This window comes from Salmo trutta, chromosome 2, assembly GCF_901001165.1.
Source record: "Salmo trutta chromosome 2, fSalTru1.1, whole genome shotgun sequence".
NCBI classification, from domain to species: Eukaryota; Metazoa; Chordata; class Actinopteri; order Salmoniformes; family Salmonidae; genus Salmo; species Salmo trutta.
This window is the reverse complement of record NC_042958.1, coordinates 12,790,529-12,816,102: the sequence shown is the minus strand read 5'-3', so window position 1 is coordinate 12,816,102 and position 25,574 is coordinate 12,790,529. Positions and strand designations below refer to the sequence as shown.

At 44.8% G+C, this 25,574-nt stretch overlaps 1 protein-coding gene across 3 annotated transcripts; it reads right to left on the bottom strand.

Annotated features, from left to right (window-relative positions):
* Positions 1–4,902: 4,902 nt before the first annotated feature.
* On the bottom strand, positions 4,903–25,466 carry ppp1r16a (protein phosphatase 1, regulatory subunit 16A). 3 transcript variants are annotated; one of them, XM_029694439.1, is made up of 11 exons: positions 24,647–25,466; positions 16,441–17,440; positions 15,366–15,436; positions 14,604–14,749; positions 14,254–14,357; positions 7,735–7,859; positions 7,338–7,463; positions 7,146–7,221; positions 6,491–6,620; positions 6,164–6,326; positions 4,903–6,028 (listed from the first exon to the last, which is right to left on the bottom strand). In XM_029694439.1, the coding sequence occupies exons 2-11, from the start codon at positions 16,679–16,681 to the stop codon at positions 5,537–5,539; spliced, it is 1,674 nt and encodes a 557-aa protein (XP_029550299.1). In that variant the 5' UTR covers positions 16,682–17,440; positions 24,647–25,466; the 3' UTR covers positions 4,903–5,536. The 3 variants fall into 3 exon arrangements, with proteins under 3 accessions (XP_029550299.1, XP_029550309.1, XP_029550292.1); XM_029694449.1 differs by lacking the exon at positions 24,647–25,466 and adding an exon at positions 20,347–20,363; XM_029694432.1 differs by lacking the exon at positions 24,647–25,466 and adding an exon at positions 17,574–17,663 and having other exon boundaries at positions 4,906–6,028.
* Positions 25,467–25,574: the final 108 nt, after the last annotated feature.

Genomic DNA, 25,574 nt, shown 5'->3' with positions numbered 1-25,574 from the left:
ACAACAACATCAAGTTTCATGTTGGACGACAATGTTCATGATGTCACTGCGACAACTGTACATGGACATGTCGATAGACGTAATATAAACCAGCCTTTTGTCTTGAAATCTTTGGTTTTTAGTACACTACTGTACTCACTCTGTTTAGCACGTCCTCACATGTGAATCCTTAAAGAGATGGGTGGGGCTAAGGCTTAAGAGGGTGTGAACGATGGTGAACGGGTGAAGACAAAGAAAAGCTCTCCAGTAGGTGTACCAAAAAAATTCAAGCGCAATTTTCTCAAAAGTGGGGTTACAGGTTTATCAACTTTCAAAGCAGAATAACTTTCCCGTTGTTCCTCAACTGTAGTGTATGATGTACCATTTTCTAGCTCTGAGTCTCTATTTTTATCCAATGTAAAAAAACACAAATCTGAAATGTTGCAACATAAGACCAAATCGAGCCGGTTGGTCACATATGAAGACATCATAAGCAATGGCAAAATGTGTAGAATTGCAGGAAATTAGTTTAACACGGCAAAATATCCTCTCAGCCTCATGACTAAATGTTTGGGGGCCCTCTGGAGGTTGGTGCCCTGAGACCCCAAATAAGGCCGCCCGGCCTTGCCTACCAACGATCCTGCTACTTTCATAATGTTATCCAGCCTGTTCTTACTAAGTTAGATTACCAAAACAGCAGATGATATTGAATGTTAAAATGGAATCAATGAACAATCTGTAAAAGATGGTGATCAGGATCTTATCCACTCTGAAACGGCAGAGTTTCCTCAGGAAGAACAAGCATCGATATCCCTTTGCACAGATAGCATCCACATTGGCCTCAAAACTCCGTTTTCTGTCAAGGAAAGTGCCAAGATATTCACATCAATCAACGGTATCAACTGGCTCACCATCTATCAGCCTGCATTGGAGGCAGTGAGCTACTCCAGAAATCAATAGCCATATCCTTGGTTTTCTTGACATCAAGTTCTAAGTAGCAGTCACGCCATCCAACGAACTCCACCCACTGGCGATGGCTCACCACATCCTGTAAAAGACTCACGATAACCAAGTGTTGTCAAGGGCAAAGTCAGCACAGAAACTAAGAGAGGGGTGGTAGTTGTGGCAGGTGTAGACTGAAGGGCAGGCAAGGTGCCAATTACTAGGGGTCTACACTGCAGGGTATTTCCATCTTTCACCATGTGGTGGAAAATCCCCCCTCAGCCTCATACCACTCAGCTCACGTCCACGCTGATGTATACTTTCTGCAACCACGTGCCTTTACACAACACAGAGACAACAGTGGGTCAGGGTGAGTCAGGGGAAGAGACCGGTATTGCCTGGATGTCTGCTGGGCACTGGAATGCCGTTGTTGCACAGACTGGGCTGTTACAATCAGTACAGTGTGTGTGTGAGTGTGTGTGTTGAATGGAAGATCTTCTTTGCCAAGACACTGCACAATTCCACCACTAGGGGATAATGTTTACTGCGTCCATATGTAAACCTGAAAGCAGCACATAAAATACACAAGGAAAAGCACACACTGAAGTTTGACATAATACAACATATTTATTCTGAAATATTTACAAAAAGCTCTAGATTTGTTGTAAAGTGATCAAATAGGAAATGAAACAAAAGGGAAAGAAGGTAGAAAAACAGCTGTTACAGTGCTACTGTCGGTCCTTGGTCAGTCAGTTTATACAGCATGGAGTCCTTCCATGGAACCAAATGCATCCCCTGTACCTGCTGAACAGGAAAGACAACTATATGCATCTTCAATACTTCAACAACCATTCCTTTACTCAGTGGAGCTCCATTCATGTTCAATAGAGAGGAAACTGGTGTGAATGTTGAGCAGCATGGTCCTCTTCCCTCAGTGTTCCCCTACTGGTTTTTGGTACAGTAATGTACCCATTGATTCTTGAAGAATATAACGTATAAATGCCCCGTGAGCTTAGTTCAACTGTCATACCCCAGCAGAACCCAAAATATAAGCTTGTTTTACTCCAATGTTTGTAAACAAAGTACATTTAAAGAACCACTGTATAGCCAAAAAACGTGGTTAAAACGATCATTTTGATATCATGGATGGTCCGTACATCCATAGCGTAGTCAATGGTTTGAGAGTGGTTGCATTTCTCCAGACCCATCCCTCAGCTTTTTACTGAAACTGTGGCAGGGAGAACACTTAAAGCTTCAGTTAAGGATTACCGCTTTAAGAGCGCAAGCATGACTGTCCACCTGACGCAACGTATACAAATAAGTGACAATGTCTACACAAGTACTCTAAGCCCATGTAGCATACAAAAAATTATTAAAAAGGCCGGTTGGACGTACTGCCAAGTTCTCTAAAATAACGTTGGAGGAGGTTTATGGTCGAGAAATTAACATGACATTCTCTAGCAACAGCTCTGGTGGTCATTTTCTGCAGTCAACATCCCAATTGCACATTCCCACAAACTTGAGACATCCTTTTAATGTGCCCAGCACAAGGTGCACCTGTGTAACAATCATGCTGTTTAATCAGCTTCTGATATGCCACACCTGTCAGGTGGATGGATTATCTTGGCATAGGAGAAATGCTCACTAACAGCGATGTAAACAAATTTGTGCACAACATTTAGAGAGAAATAACCTTTTTTTGTTGGTATGGAACATTTCTGGAATCTTTTATTTCAGCTCATGAAACATGGAACCAACACTTCACATATTGCGTTTATATTTTTGTTCAGTATATTTTTCACTTTGCCAACCCTACAGAACAGTGGCGGCTGCTGAGGTGAGAACGGCTCATAATAATGTCTGGAACGGAGCAAATGGAATACCATCAAACAAATAGAAACCATGTGTTTGATACCATTCCATCTATTCCGCTCCAGCCATTACCACGAGCCCGTGCCTCCCAATTAAGGTGCCACCAACCTCCTGTGCTACAGAAGGCACTTACTGTTGATAAACCATCACACTGACGAGGTTAACCAAGGTCGTTTTCTATACATTTATGTCAGGTGTTCTGATGACCCCTTCATTTCATTTAGACAAGGTAGATCCTGGTTTCTAGGAAGGAAAGGTTTGTTGTGAAGGAATGGTTCAGGACAACCTACTGTAGCCACTGAGCACAACATACATCACTATTCAGAGTATAGAAAGTGTTCAAATAGAAATGCCTAGAGAAAGTTGTCATCCTGAGGAGTAACATTGAACATCATGACAAAAACACCTTCATTTAAATATAAGAATCTCTTACAATCATTTAGGGAAAAAAAGAAACTTGTTAACAAATTGCATCTTAGACTTATCAAAATGTACCATTTTCTTAGTGCACTGGAACAGTAGATTTTTTTGTTTGTTCATTAATCATTTTAAGAACAGTGATGAATGCTGATCAGGAGAAAGGTAGGGCAATAGCACTTGTCTACACTTAAATGTGATGCAAATTCAAACCAACGAGAAAAATAAACTTCTCGAAAACAATCCCACTTCCGTACCCTGCCAGAGAGACCGGTGTGTCTGGAAAACAAATACAGTGCATTCGAAAATAATTCAGACCTCTTCACTTTCTGTTACAGCCTTATATAAACATTTTTCCCTCATCAATCTACACACAATACCCCATAATGACAAAAATGAAAACATTTTTTTTTTTTAAACAAAAAAACACCTTATTTACATAAGTATTCAGACCCTTTCCTATAAGACTAGAAATTGAGCTCAGGTGCATCCTGTTTCCATTGACCATCCTTGAGATTTTTCTACATATTGATTGGAGTCCACCTGTGGTAAATTCAATTGATTGGACATGACTTGGAAAAGCACCCACCTGTCTAAGGTCCCACAGTTGACAGTGCATGTCAGAGCAAAAATCAAGCCATCAGGTCGAATGAATTGTCAGTAGACAGGATTGTGTCAAGGCACAAATCTGGGAAGGGTACAAAAACATTTCCACAGCATTGAAGGTCCCCAAGAACACAGTGTCCTCCATCATTCTTAAATGGAAGAAGTTTGGAACCACCAACACTCTTCCTAGTGCTGGCCACCCAGCCAAACTGAGCAATCAAGGGGAGAAGGGCCTTGGTCAGGGAGGTGACCAAGAACCTGATGATCACTCTGACAGAGCTCCAGAGTTCCTCTATGGAGATGGGAGAACCTTCGAGAAGGACAACCAGCTCTGCAGCACTCCACCAATCAGGCCTTTATGGTAGAGTGGCCAGACGGAAGCCAATCCTTTGTAAAAGGCACATGACAACCCGCTTGGAGTTTGCCAAAAGGCACTTAAAGGACTCTGACCATGAGAAACAAGATTTTCTGGTCTGATGAAAACAAGATTGAACTTTTGGCCTGAATGCCAAGCGTCACGTCTGGAGGAAACCAGGCACCGCTCATCACCTGGCCAATACCATCAATATGTTGAAGCATGACATTGTAGCATCATACCCAAGACTCGAAGCTGTAATCCCTGCCAAAGGTGCTTCAAAAAAGTACTGAGTCAAGGGTCTAAATACTTGTGTAAAAGTGATATCTGTTTTTTTATTTGTAATAAATTTGATTTGTCATTATGGGGTATTGTGTGTAGATTGAGGGGGAAAAAACTAGAATAAGGCTGTAATGAAACAAAATGTGGAAAAAGTCAAGGAGTCTGAATACTTTCAGGATGCACTGTAAGATCAATAAATGCTATCATGTACCCTTTTGTATCAATCACTTAGGAAATTGCCTCAATCTCGATCATAATCTGTGCTTCCCTTCAATCAACAGTGCACATCAAGTTACAGTGCACATCAAGTTACAGTGCACATCAAGTTACAGTGCACATCTCAAATCATGTTCAGTCAATTATGAGTAGGAAAGATCATTCATTGGTCCAATTATCAGCTTGAAAAAAAGCATAAATCAGGTTTGGTTCATTCTGCTCTTGCCCCTTTCTGCTTTGAATAAGCACATCTTATTCACTGAAGTCAGATGACCAATTCATATAGTATGTGCTTGATACATCCTAGTGCGAGAACTCTTATTGAACTGCCCCAAACACAAATTTAAAAAAGGGGCTTAAAAGAGGAAAGTACTCAGTGCTATTGCACTGAGTAATACTGGTATCTGTAGGTCTCTACACAGAGCCTAAAAAGCCACCAGGTGGCCATATAAGGTCTCCTTGAGGTCCAAATAGACCCAGAGCAATATCCATATGGAAATATATGGCTCTGGCCACACCCTCAACAGAGGAGCAATGAGGAACATTATGTTAAGTGCTCATATATTAAATGTTTTACATTTTTCAGGAAGGACAGTTGAAAAATAAATCTGTGCAAGAAGATAAAATGTATTACTACATTTACTAAAATGGAGTTAAGACATTCAACAGCATATCATCGACGGAACCATGCTTAGAATGAACTGCAATGAATCCTTAAAAGTATATCTGGTGGTCACCGTAGTGTTTTGACTTGAAATCGGTTTGCCACATAGGAGTGTTACACATCCCCTCATTTCCAGTCAGGCAGTGGGTGCTTGGGAGTGTTTGTGCGTCTCTACATTGTGGCTTGGGAGTGTTCGTGTGTCTCTACATGATTCCACAGCAGGGCTCCTTGGTGTTGTTGGACGTGTCCTCCTCTGGGGCTCGTAGTTTGAGCAGGGGCGGGTCCCCGCTGGCTGGCGTGAAGTATACAGCGCTGGGAAAGGCCACCTCTGTGCTGGGGGTCTCCTGGACGGCTCGGGAGGGGGTCATCTCCTGCAGAGGGGCGGGAGAGGGAGACTCCTCCTCTGCGGGAGGGAGTAGAGGTGGGGCGGGGTACTTGTTGAGCTTGGCCGCGGCCCGCTGGCGTTTCAGGTCCGCTAGAGTCTGGTGGGATTTCTCCAGGGTCATGTTGTCCCTTTCCTCTCCAGACCCTGAAGCAGGGCTCAGCTGGTAGGAGGCACTGCGGTCCATCCGGCCTCCACGCCACTGCTCCCCTGGGACAGACGCCGAGAGGGCAAGGGGCGTCCCACCGTTCCCCAGACTAGACTTCCTCTCCGCTCCCTCCTCATTCTCCAGCCTCGACATGGTACCTGCAGCCTGAGAAAGCCAGAGCAACAGATGAGACATTCACCTATCAACTCTGAGTCATATCCTCTATTCTCAGTGTCGACTGAACATGGTAGCAGTTTGTCCTGGTGTTGTTGCTATAACAGGAGTAACAGTACCACTCACCATGGCAACGTGCTGGTGGAGCTCGTTGTCTGTCTGTCTGTCCTCGTCGTCGTCCTGCGGCTCGGCCTGCCGGCCTCTCTCCTGCCACACCATGGCCTCCTTGTGGTGCTCCCGCCGGTACAGGCTGGAACGCTCGTTGACGCTCACACGCCGCACCACCTTACTGCTCAGACAGAGGACGACAGACAGACACTGTAGACACAGCTACAAACTGACAAGAGGCTGAGGCTTTGCCTGCATCTTAACAAAACCCTCATCTGCTCTTAACCTTCCATGTCTAAACCTTGAACAAATCCTCTCTCTTGTTCAACCCCCCCTCCCCCTCACCCTCTGCTGCCAGTGCTGGAGGCTCGTCTCTGCAAGGTGCCCTTGTGTCGGTCATGACTCTTCATGATGGCGTCGTGTTTGTGCTTCAGCTCCATCAGCTTGGCTCTCACCTCCTCGTCAGCACACACATCTACCACGGACAGAAAACACCAGAGTCAGGACATGTCATCCCCATTCAGCTAACCCCCAACAACAACTGCTCCCCGGGCGCCGATGACGTCCATTAAGGCAGCCCCCCGCACATCTCTGATTCAACGGGGTTGGAGTAAATGCAGAAGACATTTCTGTTGAATCCTTCCCCATTCAGGCTTACTCTCTGATACATGGTGATGCTGTGTGTGCCATCTTGGTCATCTACCGTATCTTAGTCTATGCCGCTCTGACGTCGCTCGTCCATATATTTCTATATTCTTAATTCCATTCCTTACTTAGGATGTGTGTGTATATGTTGTGAAATTGTTAGATATTACTGCACTATCGGAACTAGAAGCACAAGCATTTCTCTACACCCACAATAACATCTGCTAAACATAGCTACATTATTGAGGAAGTGTACTTTATGCCTGTGATGTGGTTGTCCCACCTAGCTATCTGAAGTTTCTCTGGATAAGAGCGTCTGCTAAATGACTCAAATGTAAACATGTGGTGTTGTTACCCAGCGGCGTCTCTTCCAGGACAGACTTGGTGTTGAGACTGGCCCCATGAGCCACCAGCTGCTCCACCATCAGGATCTAGGGAAACAGACACACCAGAACGTTCAGGTCAGTGAGCCAGCCATTTAGCATAACACGACCGTTGAGAAAGGGGGCTTCATTCTAGCCTGTTCTCTGAGTGCTACAATACTGACCTGTCCCCAGCAGGAGGCAGCGTGGAGTGGTGTCCAGCCATCCATGTCCTTCTGCTCCACCTTGGCCCGGTGCTCCAGTAGCAGCTCCCCCACCGACAAGTAGCCGTTAGCCGCCGCTATGTGCAGCTGGAGGTGAATTGTTAGTCAACCTTTCATCCCAGTGGTGAAGTGAAGATATGATCATAATACAAGACTAGAAAATCTCCCCAGCCAGGTGTTTTCAGGGTTACAGCAGGGGTATTCAAATCCCACACTACGAGCTTCGGAGTACTGCTGGTTTTCTGTTCTACCTGATAATGAAATGTACCCACCTCGTGCCCAAATCTAAAATCAGTACCTGATTAGAGGGGAAGAATAAAAAAATAAAAAAACATCTATTTGAATGTGAGTGTCTCACCAGCGTGGTTCCGTTGTCATCCTGAGCGTTCAGGTCCGCTCCATTCTGGACCAGCACTCGAAGATCTGTGAGCATATTCATCTCCTTAGCCCCACGACACCGGTTTATACGGTCCTGGGTTATACCTGCACAGACACACAGCAAGTCAGAGTTCTTACACACTTCTACATTTCCACAAAGACCATTGTTGATTTGACATGGACTGGGTTTAAGTAAGGCTCGTAGAGGGGATTGCAACTTCCAGGTACAGTTGAAGTCTGAAGTTTACATACACTTAGGTTGGAGTCATTAAAACTCGTTTTTCAACCACTCCACAAATTTCTTGTTAACAAACTATAGTTTGGCAAGTCGGTTAGGACATCTACTTTGTGCATGACATAAGTCATTTTTACAGCAATTGTTTACAGACAGATTATTTCACTTATAATTCACTGTATCACAATTCCAGTGGGTCAGAAGTTTACATACGCTAAGTTGACTGTGCCTTTAAACAGCTTGGAAAATTCCAGAAAATGATATCATGGCTTTAGAAGCTTCTGATAGGCTAATTGACATCATTTGAGTCAATTGGAGGTGTACCTGTGGATGTATTTCAAGGCCTACCTTCAAACTCAGTGACTCTTTGCTTGACATCATGGACAAATCAAAAGAAATCAGCCAAGACCTCATAAAAAAAAATTGTAGACCTCCACAAGTCTGGTTCATCCTTGGGAGCAATTTCCAAACGCCTGAAGGTACCACGTTCATCTGTACGAACAATAGTACACAAATATAAACACCATGGGACCACGCAGCCGTCATACCGCTCAGGAAGGAGACGTGTTCAGTCTCCTAGAGATGAACGTACTTTGGTGCAAATCAATCCCAGAACAACAGCAAAGGACCTTGTGAAGATGCCGGAGGAAACAGGTACAAAAGTATCTATATCCACAGTAAAACAAGTCCTATATCGACATAACCTGAAAGTCCGCTCAGCAAGAAGCCACTGCTCCAAAACCACCATAAAAAATCCAGACTACGGTTTGCAACTGCACATGGGGCAAAGATGGTACTTTTTGGAGAAATGTCCTCTGGTCTGATGAAACAAAAATATAGAACTGTTTGGCCATAATAACCATTGTTATGTTTGAAGGAAAAAGGGGGAGGCTTGCAAGCCGAAGAACACCATCCCAACCGTGAAGCACAGGGGTGGCAGCATCATGTTGGCATCATCATCAGCATCATCACCCACCCGCATATCTTTTTACATTTTTTCTTCTAAAAACTCAACCTCAAAGCACTCTCCTGCAACCCGCCTCACCAATTTAAAAAATAAAGTATTATTTACCTCAAATCTGAAATCTACAACAGAAGCTAGCCAGAGGTTAGCCACTTTCACTGGCTAACGTTGGAGTTCAGCTAGCCACGGTTAGCGGTCCACAGATATCCATTAGCTCGAAAAGCTATCGCCAGTCTTTGTACAGCGCGACTCAGATCAGAGCATACCGGACCTATTCTCTCTCCTTTCCCCGGATTTCTACTGCAGGCTCTGGACATTTACACCTGGATCTTGTAGCTAACTAGCTGCTACCTGAGTGACTATTGGCAACGTCGGTCCCGGAATTAACACACATTATTCCGGAGCTAGCCAGCTGAAGAGTTCCGTCAGCCACTCCTGGGCTATTCCTGAGCTAGCCAGCTGAAGTGTCTCCTGGGCTACAATCACCTATCCGGACCCGTTTTACTGCCGATGCGGAGCCCCATCGGGTCTTCACGACTGGATCACCGACGTTATCTGCCCGAGGGAGTTATCCAACTGGCCCCTCCGTTGCGACGTAACCTGAACGCCCATCTGCGGCCCGCTAATCGTTAGCTGTCCTATCGGCTGCGATCTGAATAGGTCTATCGGACACTTTTCTTGGGCCACTATAACTAACTATTTTGCCAACTTGGACTGGTCCCCCCTTCCACACGGAACCCCACTAATCCACAGACGGAAACGCACGAGGTGGCTAAAAACAGACCTCCCCCCATCTTCCACCAGCTTGCTACCTATGGCCCGACTAGCTGTCTGAATCTCACTGGACCCTTTGATTACTCGGCTAAGCATGCCTCTCCTTAATGTCAATATGCCTTGTCCATTGCTGTTCTGGTTAGTGTTTATTGGCTTATTTCACTGTAGAGCCTCTAGCCCTGCTCATTATACCTTATCCAACCTCTCAGTTCCTCCACCCACACATGCTATGACATCTTCTGGTTTCAATGATGTTTCTAGAGACAATATCTCTCTCATCATCACTAAATGCCTAGGTTTACCTCCTCTGTATTCACATCCCACCATACCTTTGTCTGTACATTATACCTTAACTATTTTACCGCCCCCAGAAACCTGCTCCTTTTTCTCTCTATTCTGGACGTCACAGACGTACCCTCATACTCATTCTTCTCTGCTCCTCTGGGGATGTAGAGGTGAATCCAGGCCCTGCAGTGCCTGGCTCCACTCCTACTCCCCATGCGCTCTCTTTTGTTGACTTCTGTAACCGTAATAGCCTTGGTTTCATGCATGTTAACATTAGAAGCCTCCTCCCTAAGTTTGTTTTATTCACTGCTTTAGCACACTCTGCCAACCCGGATGTCCTAGCTGTGTCTGAATCTTGGCTTAGGAAGTCCACCAAAAACTCTGAAATCTTCATCCCTAACTACAACGTTTTCAGACAAGATAGAATGACCAAAGGGGGCGGTGTTGCAATCTACTGCAGAGAGAGCCTGAGTTCTGTCCTGCTATCCAGGTCTGTACCCAAACAATTTGAACTTCTACTTTTAAAATTCCACCTCTCTAAAAACAAGTCTCTCACCGTTGCCGCCTGCTATAGACCCCCCTCGGCCCCTAGCTGTGCTCTGGACACCATATGTGAACTGATTGCCCCCCATCTATCTTCAGAGCTCGTGCTACTAGGTGACCTAAACTGGGACATGCTTAACACCCCAGCCATCCTACAATCCAAGCTTGATGCCCTCAATCTCACACAAATTATTAATGAACCCACCAGGTACAACCCCAAAGCCGCAAACACTGGCACCCTCATAGATATCATCCTAACCAACGTGCCCTCTAAATACACCTCTGCTGTTTTCAACCAAGATCTCAGCGATCACTGCCTCATTGCCTGCACCCGTAATTGGTCAGCGGTCAAACGACCTCCACTCATCACTGTCAAACGCTCCAAGAAACATTTCAACGAGCAAGCCTTTCTAATCGACCTGGCCCTGGTATCCTGGAAGGATATTGACCTCATCCCGTCAGTAGAGGATGCCTGGTTATTTTTTTGAAATGCCTTCCTCACCATCTTAAATAAGCATGCCCCTTTCAAGAAATTTAGAGCCAGGAACAGTTCTCCCCAGACCTGACTGCCCTTAACCAACACAAAAATATCCTGTGGCGTTCTGCATTAGCATCGAACTGCCCCCGCGATATGCAACTTTTCAGGGAAGTTAGAAACCAATACACACAGGCAGTTAGAAACGCCAAGGCTAGCTTTTTCAAACAGAAACTTGCTTCCTGCAACTCAAACTCTAAAAAGTTCTGGGACATTGTAAAGTCCATGGAAAATAAGAACACCTCCTCCCAACTGCCCACTGCACTGAGGATAGGAAACTCTGTCACCACCGATAAGCCCACTATAATTGAGAATTTCAATAAGCATTTTTCTACGGCTGGCCATGCTTTCCACCTAACTACCCCTACTGCATTCAACAGCACTGCACCCCCCACAGCTACTCGCCCAAGCCTCCCCCATTTCTCCTTCTCCCAAATCCATTCAGCTGATGTTCTGAAAGAGCTGCAAAATCTGGACCCCTACAAATCAGCTGGGCTTGACAATCTGGACCCTTTCTTTCTAAAATTATCTGCCGAAATTATTGCAACCCCTATTACTAGCCTGTTCAACCTCTCTTTCGTGTCGTCTGAGATTCCCATAGATTGGAAAGCAGCTGCTGTCATCCCCCTCTTCAAAGGAGGTGACACTCTTGACCCAAATTGCTACAGACCTATATCCATCCTACCCTGCCTTTCTAAGGTCTTCGAAAGCCAAGTCAACAAACAGATTACCCACCATTTCGAATCCCACCGCACCCTCTCCGCTATGCAATCTGGTTTCAGAGCTGGTCATGGGTGCACCTCAGCCACGCTCCTAAACGACATCGTAACCAACATCGATAAGAAACAATACTGTGCTGCCGTATTCATTGACCTGCCCAAAGCTTTTGACTCTGTTAATCACCACATCCTCATCGGCAGACTCAGTAGCCTTGGTTTCTCAAACGATTGCGTCGCGTGGTTCACCAACTACTTCTCTGATAGAGTTCAGTGTGTCAAATCGGAGGGCCTGCTGTCCGGACCTCTGGCAGTCTCTATGGGGGTACCACAGGGTTCAATTCTTGGGCCAACTCTTTTCTCTGTATACATCAATGATGTCGCTCTTGCTGCTGGTGAATCTCTGATCCACCTCTACGCAGACGACACCATTCTGTATACTTCTGGCCCTTCTTTGGACACTGTGTTAACAACCCTCCAGACGAGCTTCAATGCCATTACAACTCTCCTTCCGTGGTCTCCAACTGCTTCTAAATACAAGTAAAACTAAAAGCATGCTCTTCAACCGATCGCTGCCTGCACCTGCCCGCCTGTCCAGCATCACTTCTCTGGACGGTTCTGACTTAGAATTTGTGGACAACTACAAATACCTAGGTGTTTGGATAGACTGTAAACTCTCCTTCCAGACTCCCATCAATCATCTCCAATCCAAAGTTAAATCTAGAATTGGCTTCCTATTTCGCAACAAAGCATCCTTCACTCATGCTGCCAAACTTACCCTTGTAAAACTGACCATCCTACCAATCCTCGACTTCAGCGATGTCATTTACAAAATAGCCTCCAATACCCTACTCAACAAGCTGGATGCAGTCTATCACAGTGCCATCCGTTTTGTCACCAAAGCCCCATATACTACCCACCACTGTGACCTGTACGCTCTCGTTGGCTGGCCTTCGCTTCATAATCGTCGCCAAACACATTGGCTCCAGGTCATCTACAAGACCCTGCTAGGTAAAGTCCCCCCTTATCTCCGCTTACTGGTCACCATAGCAGCTCCCACCTGTAGCACGCGCTCCAGCAGGTATATCTCTCTGGTCACCCCTAAAGCCAACTCCTCCTTTGGTCGTCTCTCCTTCCAGTTCTCTGCTGCCAATGACTGGAACGAACTACAAAAATCTCTGAAACTGGAAACACTTATCTCCCTCACTAGCTTTAAGCACCAGCTATCAGAGCAGCTCCCAGATCACTGCACCTGTACATTGCCCATCTATAATTTAGCCCAAACTACTACCTCTTCCCCTACTGTATTTATTTATTTTATTTATTTTGCTCCATATTATTTATATTTTAACTTAGAACTTTCTTCAAATAACAAATCTACCATTCCAGTGTTTTACTTGCTATTCTTTATTTACTCTGCCACCATGGCCTTTTTGCCTTTACCTCTCTTATCTCACATAATTTGCTCACATTGTATATAGTCTTATTTTCTTCTACTGTATCATTGATTGTATGTTGTTTTACTCCATGTGTAACTCTGTGTTTTTGTATGTTGTCGAACTGCTTTGCTTTATCTTGGCCAGGTCGCAATTGTAAATGCCTACCTGGTTAAATAAAGGTGAAATAAAATAAATAAATAAATAAATGGTGTGGGGGTGCTTTGCTGCAGGAGGGATTGCTGCACTTCACAAAAATCAATGGCATCATGAGGATGGAAAATGATGTGGATATATTGAAGCAACATCTCAAGACATCAGTCAGGAGGTTAAAGCTTGGTCGCAACTGGGTCTTCCAAATGGACAATGACCCCAAGCATACTTCCAAAGTTGTGGCAAAATGGTTTAAGGACAACAAAGTCAAGGTATTGGAGTGGCCATCACAAAGCCCTGACCTCAATCCTATAGAAAATTTGTGGGCAGAATTGAAAAAGCGTGTGTGATCAAGGAGGCCTACAAACCTGACTCAGTTACACCAGCTCTGTCAGGAGGAATGGGCCAAAATTCATCCAACTTATTGTGGGAAGCTTGTGGAAGGCTACCCGAAACGTTTGACCCAAGTTAAACAATTTAAAGGCAATGCTACCAAATACTAATTGAGTGTATGTAAACTTCTGTCCCACTGGGAATGTGATGAAAGAAATAAAAGCTGAAATAAATCATTCTCTCTACTATTATTCTGACATTTCACGTTCTTAAAATAAAGTGGTGATCCTAACTGACCTAAACATGTAATTTTTACTAGGATTAAATGTCAGGAATTGTGAAAAACTGAGTTTAAATGTATTTGGCTAAGGTGTATGTAAACTTCTGACTTCAACGGTAGCTATGATTACAGGGCTGCGACTAAGGGCTGTAGCCGTGGTGAGAGGGTGAGTGAATGGTCAGAAATGTAAAGAGAGGATAAGTTGGGGGGGGAAAATCAGATTGGTTTTTAGTCTCCCTACTGACCCTGCTCTGCCATGACCATCTCTAGCAGCTCCAGAGTGGCCTCGTCCTCACAAAGGTCATAGGGCATGTTGCCATCAGCGTTGACAGCCAGCAGCTCTGCTCCACTGGACACAGACAAGGAGAACGTTACACCAGAAGCACACACATCGTTATCACAGCCTACTTGGAAATTATAAGGATGTCCTTGAACTGTTCAACAGTGTCTGAAGAAAGGCTAAGAAGTTGTGGAAGTTCACCCAGAGGAATGGGTCAAAACTATCTGTACATTTTAAAGTCCTCCGCATCCTGCACAGTATATTGTAACTGTGTACATTTGTGTGTCGTGTTGAGGTGTTTATAATATGACTCACGACTGCACGAGGAGCTGCACCAGGCCTGTGTGTCCACAGGTGGCAGCAGCGTGAAGCGGCGTCCACAGCTCACTGTCACAGGCGTTCACATTGGCCCCGGCATCCAAAAGACACTGTACCAGCTCCACAAAGTCATCAATGCAGCACTGCAGGGGGAATGCAGAGAGACACACAACGGGCATAATAACACACACACACACACACATCCATCCATGGGTTTACTGTCAACTGCAGAGTAAACTGAATTTGCACAGGTCGAGGCCTCCAGCCTTTTACTAAGTAAACACATTACATTTTTTTCTGGAGGGAAGAAATACTTCATGACTATAAAGAGAGCACTGTGCTCTCTAGTGCCACTCTTACGCATTTACAGTGTGTGTGTGTGTGTGCTAACATGTACATGTAGGGTGTGTGTTTTATTTCTAAAGAGAGCAGTGTATTTTCTTGGTGGTGTGTTGGTAGACGTTTCCAAACAACACAGTAATGCTATGAGGGGGGGGGGTCACTAAATCTATCCTTCCCAACGGTCTAGGAATGTAAGAGCCAGTCCAGAGTAGAGCAGCAGTTACATGTCTAGTTCTAGAAGCAATGAGAAAACATTCTACAGTGTTTACATAAACTGTGATTTTAGATAGACACCCCACAGACAGACAGTACTTACAGTGTTGAGAACCACACTAAACATAAAATAAACACACACACACACACAGTGGTGACCAAGCGGGCAGACGTCGGACTGTGTGTGCGCGAGCGCGTGTGTACCTGGTGAAGGGCAGTGAGTCCGTCCTCGTTGTACAGATCTGGACTGACTCCACCGTTCAGCAGCTCCCTCACTGCAGAGAAACACATGGTCATTATTCACTACAACTCCAGTAAGTCATACTATGAATCTTAGTTAAGTGATAATGCCCGACAAGCCGGTGTTTGGAGGATATATTGGAACGCTGTTGTTAGGCCCGAGTCGAGAGACAGCAAGGTTTATGCAAATCTCTGCTGTTGGAAACCAAATACTAGTCTTCAAATCAAATTTTATTGGTCACATACACATATTTAGCAGATGTTATTGCAGGTGTAGCGAAATGCTTGTGCTCTTAGCGCCAACAGTGCAGTAACATCTAACAACAATATGCATGTCTTAAAAAAAGAGGAAATAATGTCTAGATGACTTTTACAGTGGAGGTCAACTTTTAGGAATTGCCTGTCTCTGACTGGGCTGATGATGATGATGATGATGATGAGACGGTGAAATGGAACACTAATGCGTTACAAAGTCATAGCTTTGGCCGGTGGTAACTTGGAAAATAGAAATCGTCTGGAATGTGTTTTTAACCAATCAGAATGCAGGATTTGACCCACCTGTTGTATACATTTCAGATAACCTCTGCTCTTGCAATGCAAACAAAAGTTACCGCTATAATTAGCCATAATCGGGTGTGCTAACAATAGCACCATTGAAACCAAATGCCTGTTCTGATAAGCCTAAATGTATGATGCGTCTCACATAAAATACGCATGAATGATTTCCTGTGTAACTTGTGTTTATAGAGCGGTCGTGCTGTGCAACTGCCCTGCCAGTATTCATGTTACTTTGAAGAACAGCAGCCATGAAAACAACAGTGAGTGTTATCTACAGGCTTTTCTAAGGGGTAGTGGGAATTCCTTTGGTAGAATAAAACCTCTATGGCCTGTTTCCCAGACATGGATTAGCCTAAACCTAATCCTGGATTTAAAAGCACTTTTAATGAAGAGATTCTTCATTGAGCATGCTTTTTTAACCCAAGACTAGGCTCAAATCGGTTTCTGAAACCGTCCCACAGTGGTGTGCTGACTGACTCACCCTCCGCCAGGTCATTGCGGGCTGCAGCCTCCAGCAGAGTGATGTTGTCGGGGAAGACCACCCTGCGCGTGCGCCCCTTGTTCTGGCCGGCCTTGCCCTCGCCGCGGGCCATGTCCTTGTCCATCTGGGCCCAGCCCTTTAGCTGCTGGGCACGCCGCTTCTGGGCATGCTTCAAGCGCTCCGTGGCGCTCAGACGCCCAATCGTGGCCATCTCACCGAGCAGCTCGCCGTGCTCCGCCATGCCACGCCAATGCCCACCCCCCTCCCCTGTCCTGTTTCACTGGTCTGATCTGGTTCTGGGTTTTAGCAGTAGAAAGTGAACAAAAATAACTTTGAACCATATTTCAGTCCTTAAATCCATATCACTGCTAAAAAAATATAATAAATCAATATAGTCCCATTATAAATCGCTACTTTCGATTTGTCATTTATTTTTCTTGCTAGGAAGTGTTAGCTAGCACTAGTCATCCTATAGCTTGTTCTCCTTCTTAAATAGTGAGCCAACATGTTTTCAGCACTTATTTCCATGAATGACCAAAACTCATTTTCTCATGCTTTCTCTTGACTCTCTGCAGCTGACATGTGGTGAGCAATATGTTTGGAACATCAATAAAATCACAGTATCGAATCACAATAACTATAGAATCATGAGAAACACAATACATATCGGCGCCTAAGTATCGTATCGTGAGGTCCCTGTAAAAAAATTAAAAATAACCCGTTATCAATGAGGTAAAAAAAGAAATCAAAAGTAAAAAGACATTTGGACTAATACCGCACAGAACCTTAATTCAGAGTGCAATAGTACGAGAGAATGGAAGGGCAGAGGTTGGTCAGAGGTGAGGGCTGCATGGGATTGGATCACTTGTCAGTCTTCTAGTCCTGTAATAGGCCAGTGCAGGTGGTGCTTCAGGAACCAGGAAGAGTCCAGCATCAAGGAGTCTCAAGGATCCATTGTGCTGCTGAGAATACATAACATTCTACTTCCCTCTCCTGACACCTGGAGACAGAGAGAGACAGAGAGAGACAGAGAGAGTTCCCTGTTACCGTAATGTACACAATCTTGAGCCAGTCCCCCTCTCCCTCCCTGAGGAAACCAGAGATGGGACGCCCTTCATTAATGATTGACACACCCTGCCTGGCCTGCGCAGCACCACCTCGGCTTCAGCACAGCACCACCTCGGCTTCAGCACAGCACCACCTCGGCTTCAGCACAGCACCACCTCGGCTTCAGCACAGCACCACCTCGGCTTCAGCACAGCACCACCTCGGCTTCAGCACAGCACCACCTCGGCTTCAGCACAGCACCACCTCGGCTTCAGCACAGCACCACCTCGGCTTCAGCACAGCACCACCTCGGCTTCAGCACAGCACCACCTCGGCTTCAGCACAGCACCACCTCGGCTTCAGCACAGCACCACCTCGGCTTCAGCACGGCACCACCTCGGCTTCAGCACGGCACCACCTCGGCTTCAGCACGGCACCACCTCGGCATCAGCACAGCACGTTCTGTGGTTGGTTAGTGTGAGAGGACGGATCAGGGAGGGATGTTGTAGGGTGGTTATTAGTTGGGTTGTTGTACTTGACACTTGTTTGGGTGCTAAGTGCTAGGCTAGCAGTGGCCTTTCTGGCAGTCCTCCCTGTTTATCTAGGTATGTAGCATCTCACACCAGTATCGCAATATTGTCTGTATTAGGAGGACATGTCATTTTTTGAATGGTTCCCCCCCGACAGGTAGGGCCTGCTTCCCCCCGACAGGTAGGGCCTGCTCCCCGTCCCGACAGGTAGGGCCTGCTCCCCGCCCCGACAGGTAGGGCCTGCTCCCCGCCCCGACAGGTAGGGCCTGCTCCCCGCCCCGACAGGTAGGGCCTGCTCCCCGCCCCGACAGGTAGGGCCTGCTCCCATCCTCCTCCCAACAGTTGAAGGTGCCCTGCCCAGTTGATAATCACCCTGATAATTGCCTCGAAACTGAACCGTAACTCATTTCACACACAGTATTACAGATTAAATTAATGAAGTAGTAGAGATGTGATGATACCAGTATCACAATATTTTTCAGTGGCAAAAATGTAAACATGAAGCAGACCTCACTCTTTGTTCCTTCAATAACCTGCTGTATGTAACATATTGTGCTATAGTTTAGAAAATGAATTCCTTTTTACTCTGGATGACAACAATGTTTGTTTCCAACATTAGGGCTGTTCACGATACCAACTCGTATCGCGATACTGGTATCGTCCCGGACCTACACACCAGCCGCTCTTTCCAGGCACCTCATCCATTATTTAGCCTGGCCTGTGAGTCGCTGAGAGGAAGGTCAACTAGACACACTAGGGAGACAACTCCAAACTGAGGCCTACCTGAGCGGTGGACGAAGACATCAATGATCTGGCAGTATGAAGACAAGCTGTTCCTGACACCCTCCTCTGCAGATGGCAAGACACTTCATAATAAGTACACTTGTGTCACTGTGGCTTCAAACTATATTTAGGATGACCTGTCCATTGTCAGCACCCAGACCACAGTATAAGGATTTCCTTGGATTCAGAATGTTTACTCACCCTCACACACTACTAAAGTGTCCCTGTCAGGGCACATGAAACACACAGCATACTGATATTCCTATTCAAATATATTTACTGCAGCATACAGGCCAGGGCCACATCTCGCTTGACCCCCCATCACAAAGAAGTGAACTGCTTCTACCGGTTCTTCCTTCAACAGCACCTACAGACTGACTAAGCAGCCATATACACACACAAACCAGCTGCTAACAGGCTATAGGCTAACAGGCTACAGGCTAACAGGCTACAGGCTAACAGGCTACAGGCTAACAGGCTACAGGCTAACAGGCTACAGGCTAACAGGCTATAGGCTAACAGGCTATAGGCTAACAGGCTATAGGCTAAATCACCATGGGAAACCAGTCAACTGTGGCGGTCTAGTGTCCACACACCACATAACAGTTTGTAATCAGTGAGCATAGGTAGCGTAACCCTTCAAGGCCTACTTTCCACCACAGTGAACACAGAGAGAGAAGACTCAGCATTTACAGACGCTTAAGGAGATTTGGAAGAGGAATTTGAGAGAGGCCGTGTCCCCCACAATCCCTTTAGGGACTTTACTTCAGGATCAGAAGAAAGCGCTGTAAACAATTTAAAATCAAACCACAATGCCACCGGAAAAAACCTGCAATCAGGGTTTAGAAAATACAACACCACACCAGTTGTATGCCTGTATATTAAATATTGAAAACAGTGATGTAGACGTGAGGAGAACTACTGGTCTTCATGTGTTTGTCCTCCATCCCACATCCCTGTTCATAAAACCGGTTTACTGTGTTTGCTGTCCTCACTAAGAACACACACACCATGTGAATCAGGGATTTAATAACTTTCTATGCATGCGTGTCATCACCCATCTTTGTGCCCCTCTGTACTGCTGAAAGTCACGAGCCTGTTCAGTTGCAGAGTGAACACTGATCTGTGTGAGCCTGACAGAAGTGATGTGTCTGCATGTCTACGTCTTCGCACCTTATGCTGGCCTAAATCACAAAACCGCTAACTTCCCCTTCCTGCCTAATCTCACGGTCTTTAGCTGACAGTTCTCCCAGTAATGCTGTCAATCACCATGGAGATAAACCCCTTCACCTCTTATCATTATACTTCATTGAGACCGTAAGTCACCATGAAGCTTAGCCTATATAATCACACTTGTTCAATTTCCATGAAACCTACACAAAGCGTCTAATTCCACCCTGGATAGCCAGTAGAATAGTCCTAGATATCAACTGATCAAATCAAATCTGACAAGGATAGGCAGAAAGCATGCTCATATTTCTGTGAATATAACCACCTGGTGGCTCATAAGTCATTTTGAAAGTGATAGTTGAATTACATAACCAACCATAGATATGATCTCAGGCCTCTCCCGGGGACAGGAAACATGTAGGCACCTATCGCTGAACTTTGACCCTGTGTGTACACACAGTCCTTTATAGAGTTAGTTGCAGAGTGAGCTTTTAGACATTTACATTTACATTTTAGTCATTTAGCAGACGCTCTTATCCAGAGCGACTTACAGTAGTGAATGCATACATTTCATACAATTTCATACATATCATACATTTTTTTTTCTGTGCTGGCCCCCCGTGGGAATCGAACCCACAACCCTGGTGTTGCAAACACCATGCTCTACCAACTGAGCTACAGGGAAGGCTTTAGGACGGAAGGACATCATTGCTCGTCTGTTGTAGTTCAAATGCGACAAATAAAACAAACCAAGTCGCAGCCAGTCAATGGAACAGCGAGCAAGTCTGGAACAGAGACAGAACAGTATATGTACTTTAGCCGAGCAGACAGACCCACAGGAGACACAGTTCAATAACAGCCACGGTGTCTTCTAAACTCAGAGAACATTCAAAAAAAGCAATGAGAACTCACTACTCCACCCAGAACCTCCCACCCCTTAAACTGAACCTCCCAGCTTGTTCTTGCCGAAGACTGGCCTATCCACAAGTCAACTCCACCCCAGCCCTCCTCCACAGAAATTACTACCTGCAAGAAAGAGAGTGTCTGAGGGATGAGTGGCCATTAAAAGGCCCCATGCAGCTGTTTTATATCAACATCAAATTATTTCTGGGTAACAATTAAGTACTTTACTGCAATAGATTCCCATTAAAATGGGCATAAATAGCTTTTTAGCAACAACAAAAAAATATTCCTCAAGCAACTACTTTGCCAGGACTGTCTGGGAGTGGTCTGAGTGGGGAGGGGAAAACTGAAAACAAGTTGTTACTGGCAGAGAGGTTTGGAACTCTTTGTTATTGGTCTATTAGCCAATTTAACATATGGTGAGGTCACCATGGAAACCTGCTGATTTGAAGTTCCTGTGTAGATTGTGTTTTCAACCAGCAACTATCAAGAAATAACTTAAAGAAATAATTTCTTCACTTTTAGTTTCATCAGCTGTTGTACGATATGATACAAAACACAGGAACAAGTAGATTTAGACTGCACTGGGCCTTTAATAGAGTCAATAGAATAGGGAAGATTAAATCAAGGATCATTAACTGTGAGGGACGCTCTCTCCTGTATCTCAGTTCATGTATGCAACCATGTATACTTCCAGATAGTAAAACAAACTGTCTTCTGGCAGCAAGCAGATGCGTTTAGCATACCTTTTAAAAATGGGTGCCACTAGGTAGGCCTACTGAACGTTTGACATGTCACTCTCTAACCCTACCAAGTAAGTATTCAAGTCTGTATAGGAATGCGTCAGGTTGGGCATCACCGGCAGGAGTGGGAAAAAAAATCTGGAGGCCAAAAGTCAAAATGCGTTGGTTCTACTTTCTGAAATAAAGAAACTTTTTATTTGATTCCATTGTCCGCCAAGTGTTGCTGAATCTCCTCTCTACCACAGTAGTGCACACTACCAGCTTATAGGCTTCTGGGTGGCCTAGTTTGCTCATCTGCATTCTTCATGTATCATCAGTGTACTTTGAGATTGGTCGGTGAACGCTTGGAACCTTTAACAAGAGCCACCGTGTCAATGACTCAGCCTGGACAGGGAGGGCCGGTGGTTCTGTGGAACAAATCACTCAGTGACTGGCCCTCACTATGAATACTCACAAAAATATTTGTTTGGTGTGGTTTAGTCCCCAAGAGAAAAAGCAAATGACTTACACATTTGTGCATAAATGAGTTAGAGTAAGGCCTATAGAGTAAGGTATTCAAATGGACTTTATAGGCCAGAAACAGGGATTACTGTGAACCTGTGTTCCACATAGGTCTAGGCTTAGTAACAAACAGGTCTACGTATTAGTTAGGGAGACAAATGTAATCTAAAAATGGGTTTGAAATCTGGTTAAAGCAGCCTTATAGGCGATAATGATAAATCCAGCAACATATAAATTGGTAGTGGTAGTTGACCATACATGTTGGCTAGATTTAGCTTGGGCCTAAATGGCATTCCTGAACCATCAGAGGACAGGAAGGACCAACCCCATGTACATTTTGTCCCTGGCTTTTATATAGGCTAACAATGCTGAATCGGGGCGGCAGGGTAGCCTAGTGGTTAGAGCGTTGGACTACTAACCGAAAGGTTGCAAGTTCAAATCCCCGAGCTGACAAGGTACAAATCTGTCATTCTGCCCCTGAACAGGCAGTTAACCCATTGATCCCAGGCTGTCATTGAAAATAAGAATTTGTTCTTAACTGACTAGCCTAGTTAAATAAAGGTAAAAGAAAAAAATATATTAAAAAAAATCAATGATGTTCTGGAATGATCCTGCCACCTGAACCACTGCCCAGTTGTCTAATCTCCTGTTCAATTTTCCTAAAGGCCTTCCCCCCCCATCACCAGCTTTAAAATGGTTTAATGAGCAATTAACACATGACGCTTCAGAAGTGGACTGGAGTGACCTTTATCCATGTTAGCCACAATCACTCAGCCTTCTGAGGCTACAGGGGAAGACAGATGGAGGAAGACAGACGGGAGGGGGAGGGGAGAGCAGAGGGAAAGTAAGGCATGTGGAGGAAAGACAGTGATGGAGATAAAGAAGGAATGGGACGGCAGGAGGGAGACAGACCCAAAGGCACCATTTTAATGGGTTCCGTTCAGTAGGTGGCAAAAAATGAAGAGGAAATGTCAAAGTCAGGGTGCAGTAGTTATAAACTCCTTCAAGGCTTATCAGCCCAACCGCCTTACTGTCTTATCATTAGGCTATACAGTAGTTAGAGATGGATAAGTGACGGCAAGGTTTGTGAAGGCTACACTATATGGCTCCTCTGAAAACTGAACATTGTCCTCAGCAGTTAGGCCTACATTGATAGGCAGAGAAAAGCAGAGCTAGTACTGTTTATCCTATGGATGGATAACACGTTTGGTTAGGTATGGTTCTCTCTCCTTGCTGTATGAAAACTGTACTGTTCAGACAACATAACGACCTTAGAGTGGCAAGACCCTCTTTCAAAAGAGTCAGCAAGATTTAAAGTCAACCAACACACTAGTCAGCCACAGAGCAGAGTTTACATAGGCCAGTGTGTGTGCCATGTTGCAATGTGGCCTAAGCTATTGCATTAATCTCCAGAATCTTAGATAGTGTACACATGTGCGTGCAGCAGTGTGCTACTCAAGTTCATGCAGTAGGTGTAACCTCTACCAGATCTCTCTAAAGTACAGTAAGAAATGTGACCTGCTTCCTCTCTTTCAATAGACTGTTTCTTCATGAAAACAAAATCAAATGCTAATTTATGCAAAGCCCGGAAAAAGGAACCACTATGACCAGTATCATAAATGTTCGCAGCACGGACATTACGTGTAGGGACAGCCGACATAAGGTGTGTTTGTCATTTACAAGGCAGTGTCATTCTTATAACGTAAATTCTAGGCCTGAAATCATGTTGGTCCTTGACACACACAAATATAATACACTAACACGTCATATATTTCATATAGTCAGACCTGGAAAACAACACACGGACACAATCCATCAATGCAATAGACTTGAATTTCTATTCTAAAGTAAGTCATTAAAATGTACACATCTATCTGTGCTTCTTTACTTGGTACCTGGCAAAAGTCTTGCAGTACTAGCCTACTGAAAAATACAAGTAACTTGTTGCATGAATTGAACATATTAACAACTGTCTACAATCATGTAACAAGTTATCCACCTAAAATAACAGTAAAATGTCTGATGACTGACCAATACATTACAAACTTTGAATAGTAAGCAAGCAGAATCATTATGAAAAATCTGTTTCACTGTGTGTAGAGGTTAGCAGATTTAACTAGCACGCTACAGGTAAGAGACTAGTTTAGCATGCTAGGTGCCAGGTTACACTAGAGACGCAGTAAGTAGCCTTCTAGTTCAGCCAAAATAGTCTAAATCTAATACTCCAGTCACATAAAACTATGCAGCTAGTTAGCTGAAGTAGTAAGTTAAATTTGGTCAACAACAAACGTTTCTACATCGCTTATCCTAAACGACCTGCTACAAACATACCGCTCTCCGTGGCCAACCTGTGCGTCATTGCCATTTTGTAATGCCTGCCATGCAAATTAATTAGGAAGCCAAGCTATCGCTAGGCTGCTAACAACTCACCTACCTGACCTCATTCAGTCGCGGTAAAAGTTTGCTTTGCGTAGCTCAAATGTCGACTTTAAAATGTATTGGCGATGAAAAACAACGCATGTTGCTTACCTATGGAGTTCATTCAGTCTGACAGAAGGGCGAGCTCGTGTTCTCAGCCCGTCTGAAACCGATCAGCTGCTTTCTGTCCCCAACGCCAGCTCTCCAATGTTTCTCCAGCCCTCAGGGGAAATGCTTCTCCATAACAACCGCTGCGCGGTTATATTTTTCTTCTTCTTTTTAAAGTTGTTTGGCAGAATACACCTATTGGTGCAGGTCTATTGTCGCCATCTACTGCACCGGGTATTGAAACAAAATATATTTCATTGCTGGATGGGGTGGGAACACGACGTTATACAAAATAAAAAAAACATCTCACTCCTTCAGTCACAGTTCAAATCCATAAACAGGCTCGGGTGCATGTGAAGATGGAGCATTCATCGACAGCCTTCCTTGTAATGCCTCTGCTGTAAAAAAAAAAATCATAATAATCCCACAGTCCCAACAAAATGCTCAGCCGCACTCACAATACTTATTTTCTTAGATGTCCTCTGTTTGCCCTGTGCAGATGATAACCAATGCAATTAACGCTAAAGTCCACCTTCTTAACATGCAACATGTCAGGATCCCTCTGACAATTAATATTATCTGGTGTCTCTACTCCTATTACCATTATTTCTTCAACTTCACTCCTTTCTTCCACTCTTCTCACGGCCTCTGGATAGGACATGCTGGACAGTCCATATTCTTACCGCCTCAGTCTCCTTCACCCTAACAGGTCACTTCAGAAATTCGGGTGCATGTTCACCAACGCAATTGCAGCAGAAGCCTCCCGAGTGGCCTAATGCAATGCATCGCAGTGCTAGAGGCGTCACTACAGTCCCTGGTTTGATTCCAGGCTGTATCCCAACTGGCTGTAATTGGGAGTCCCATAGTGTGGCGCAGTCGCTCTGGATAAGAGCGTCTGCTAAATGACTTAAATGTAAATGTAAATTGGCCC

What these genes read in the sequence shown, in the direction of transcription:
- ppp1r16a (XM_029694439.1), bottom strand. Translation starts at nt 16,681, where the DNA reads ATGGCGGAGCACGGCGAGCTGCTCGGTGAGATGGCCACGATTGGGCGT. An exon ending in CCGCAATGACCTGGCGGAGG is followed by an intron (nt 15,437 to 16,440) that starts GTGAGTCAGTCA and finishes GTTTCTCTGCAG; the next exon opens with TGAGGGAGCTGCTGAACGGT. An exon ending in TCCACCAGCACGTTGCCATG is followed by an intron (nt 6,029 to 6,163) that starts GTGAGTGGTACT and finishes TGGCTTTCTCAG; the next exon opens with GCTGCAGGTACCATGTCGAG.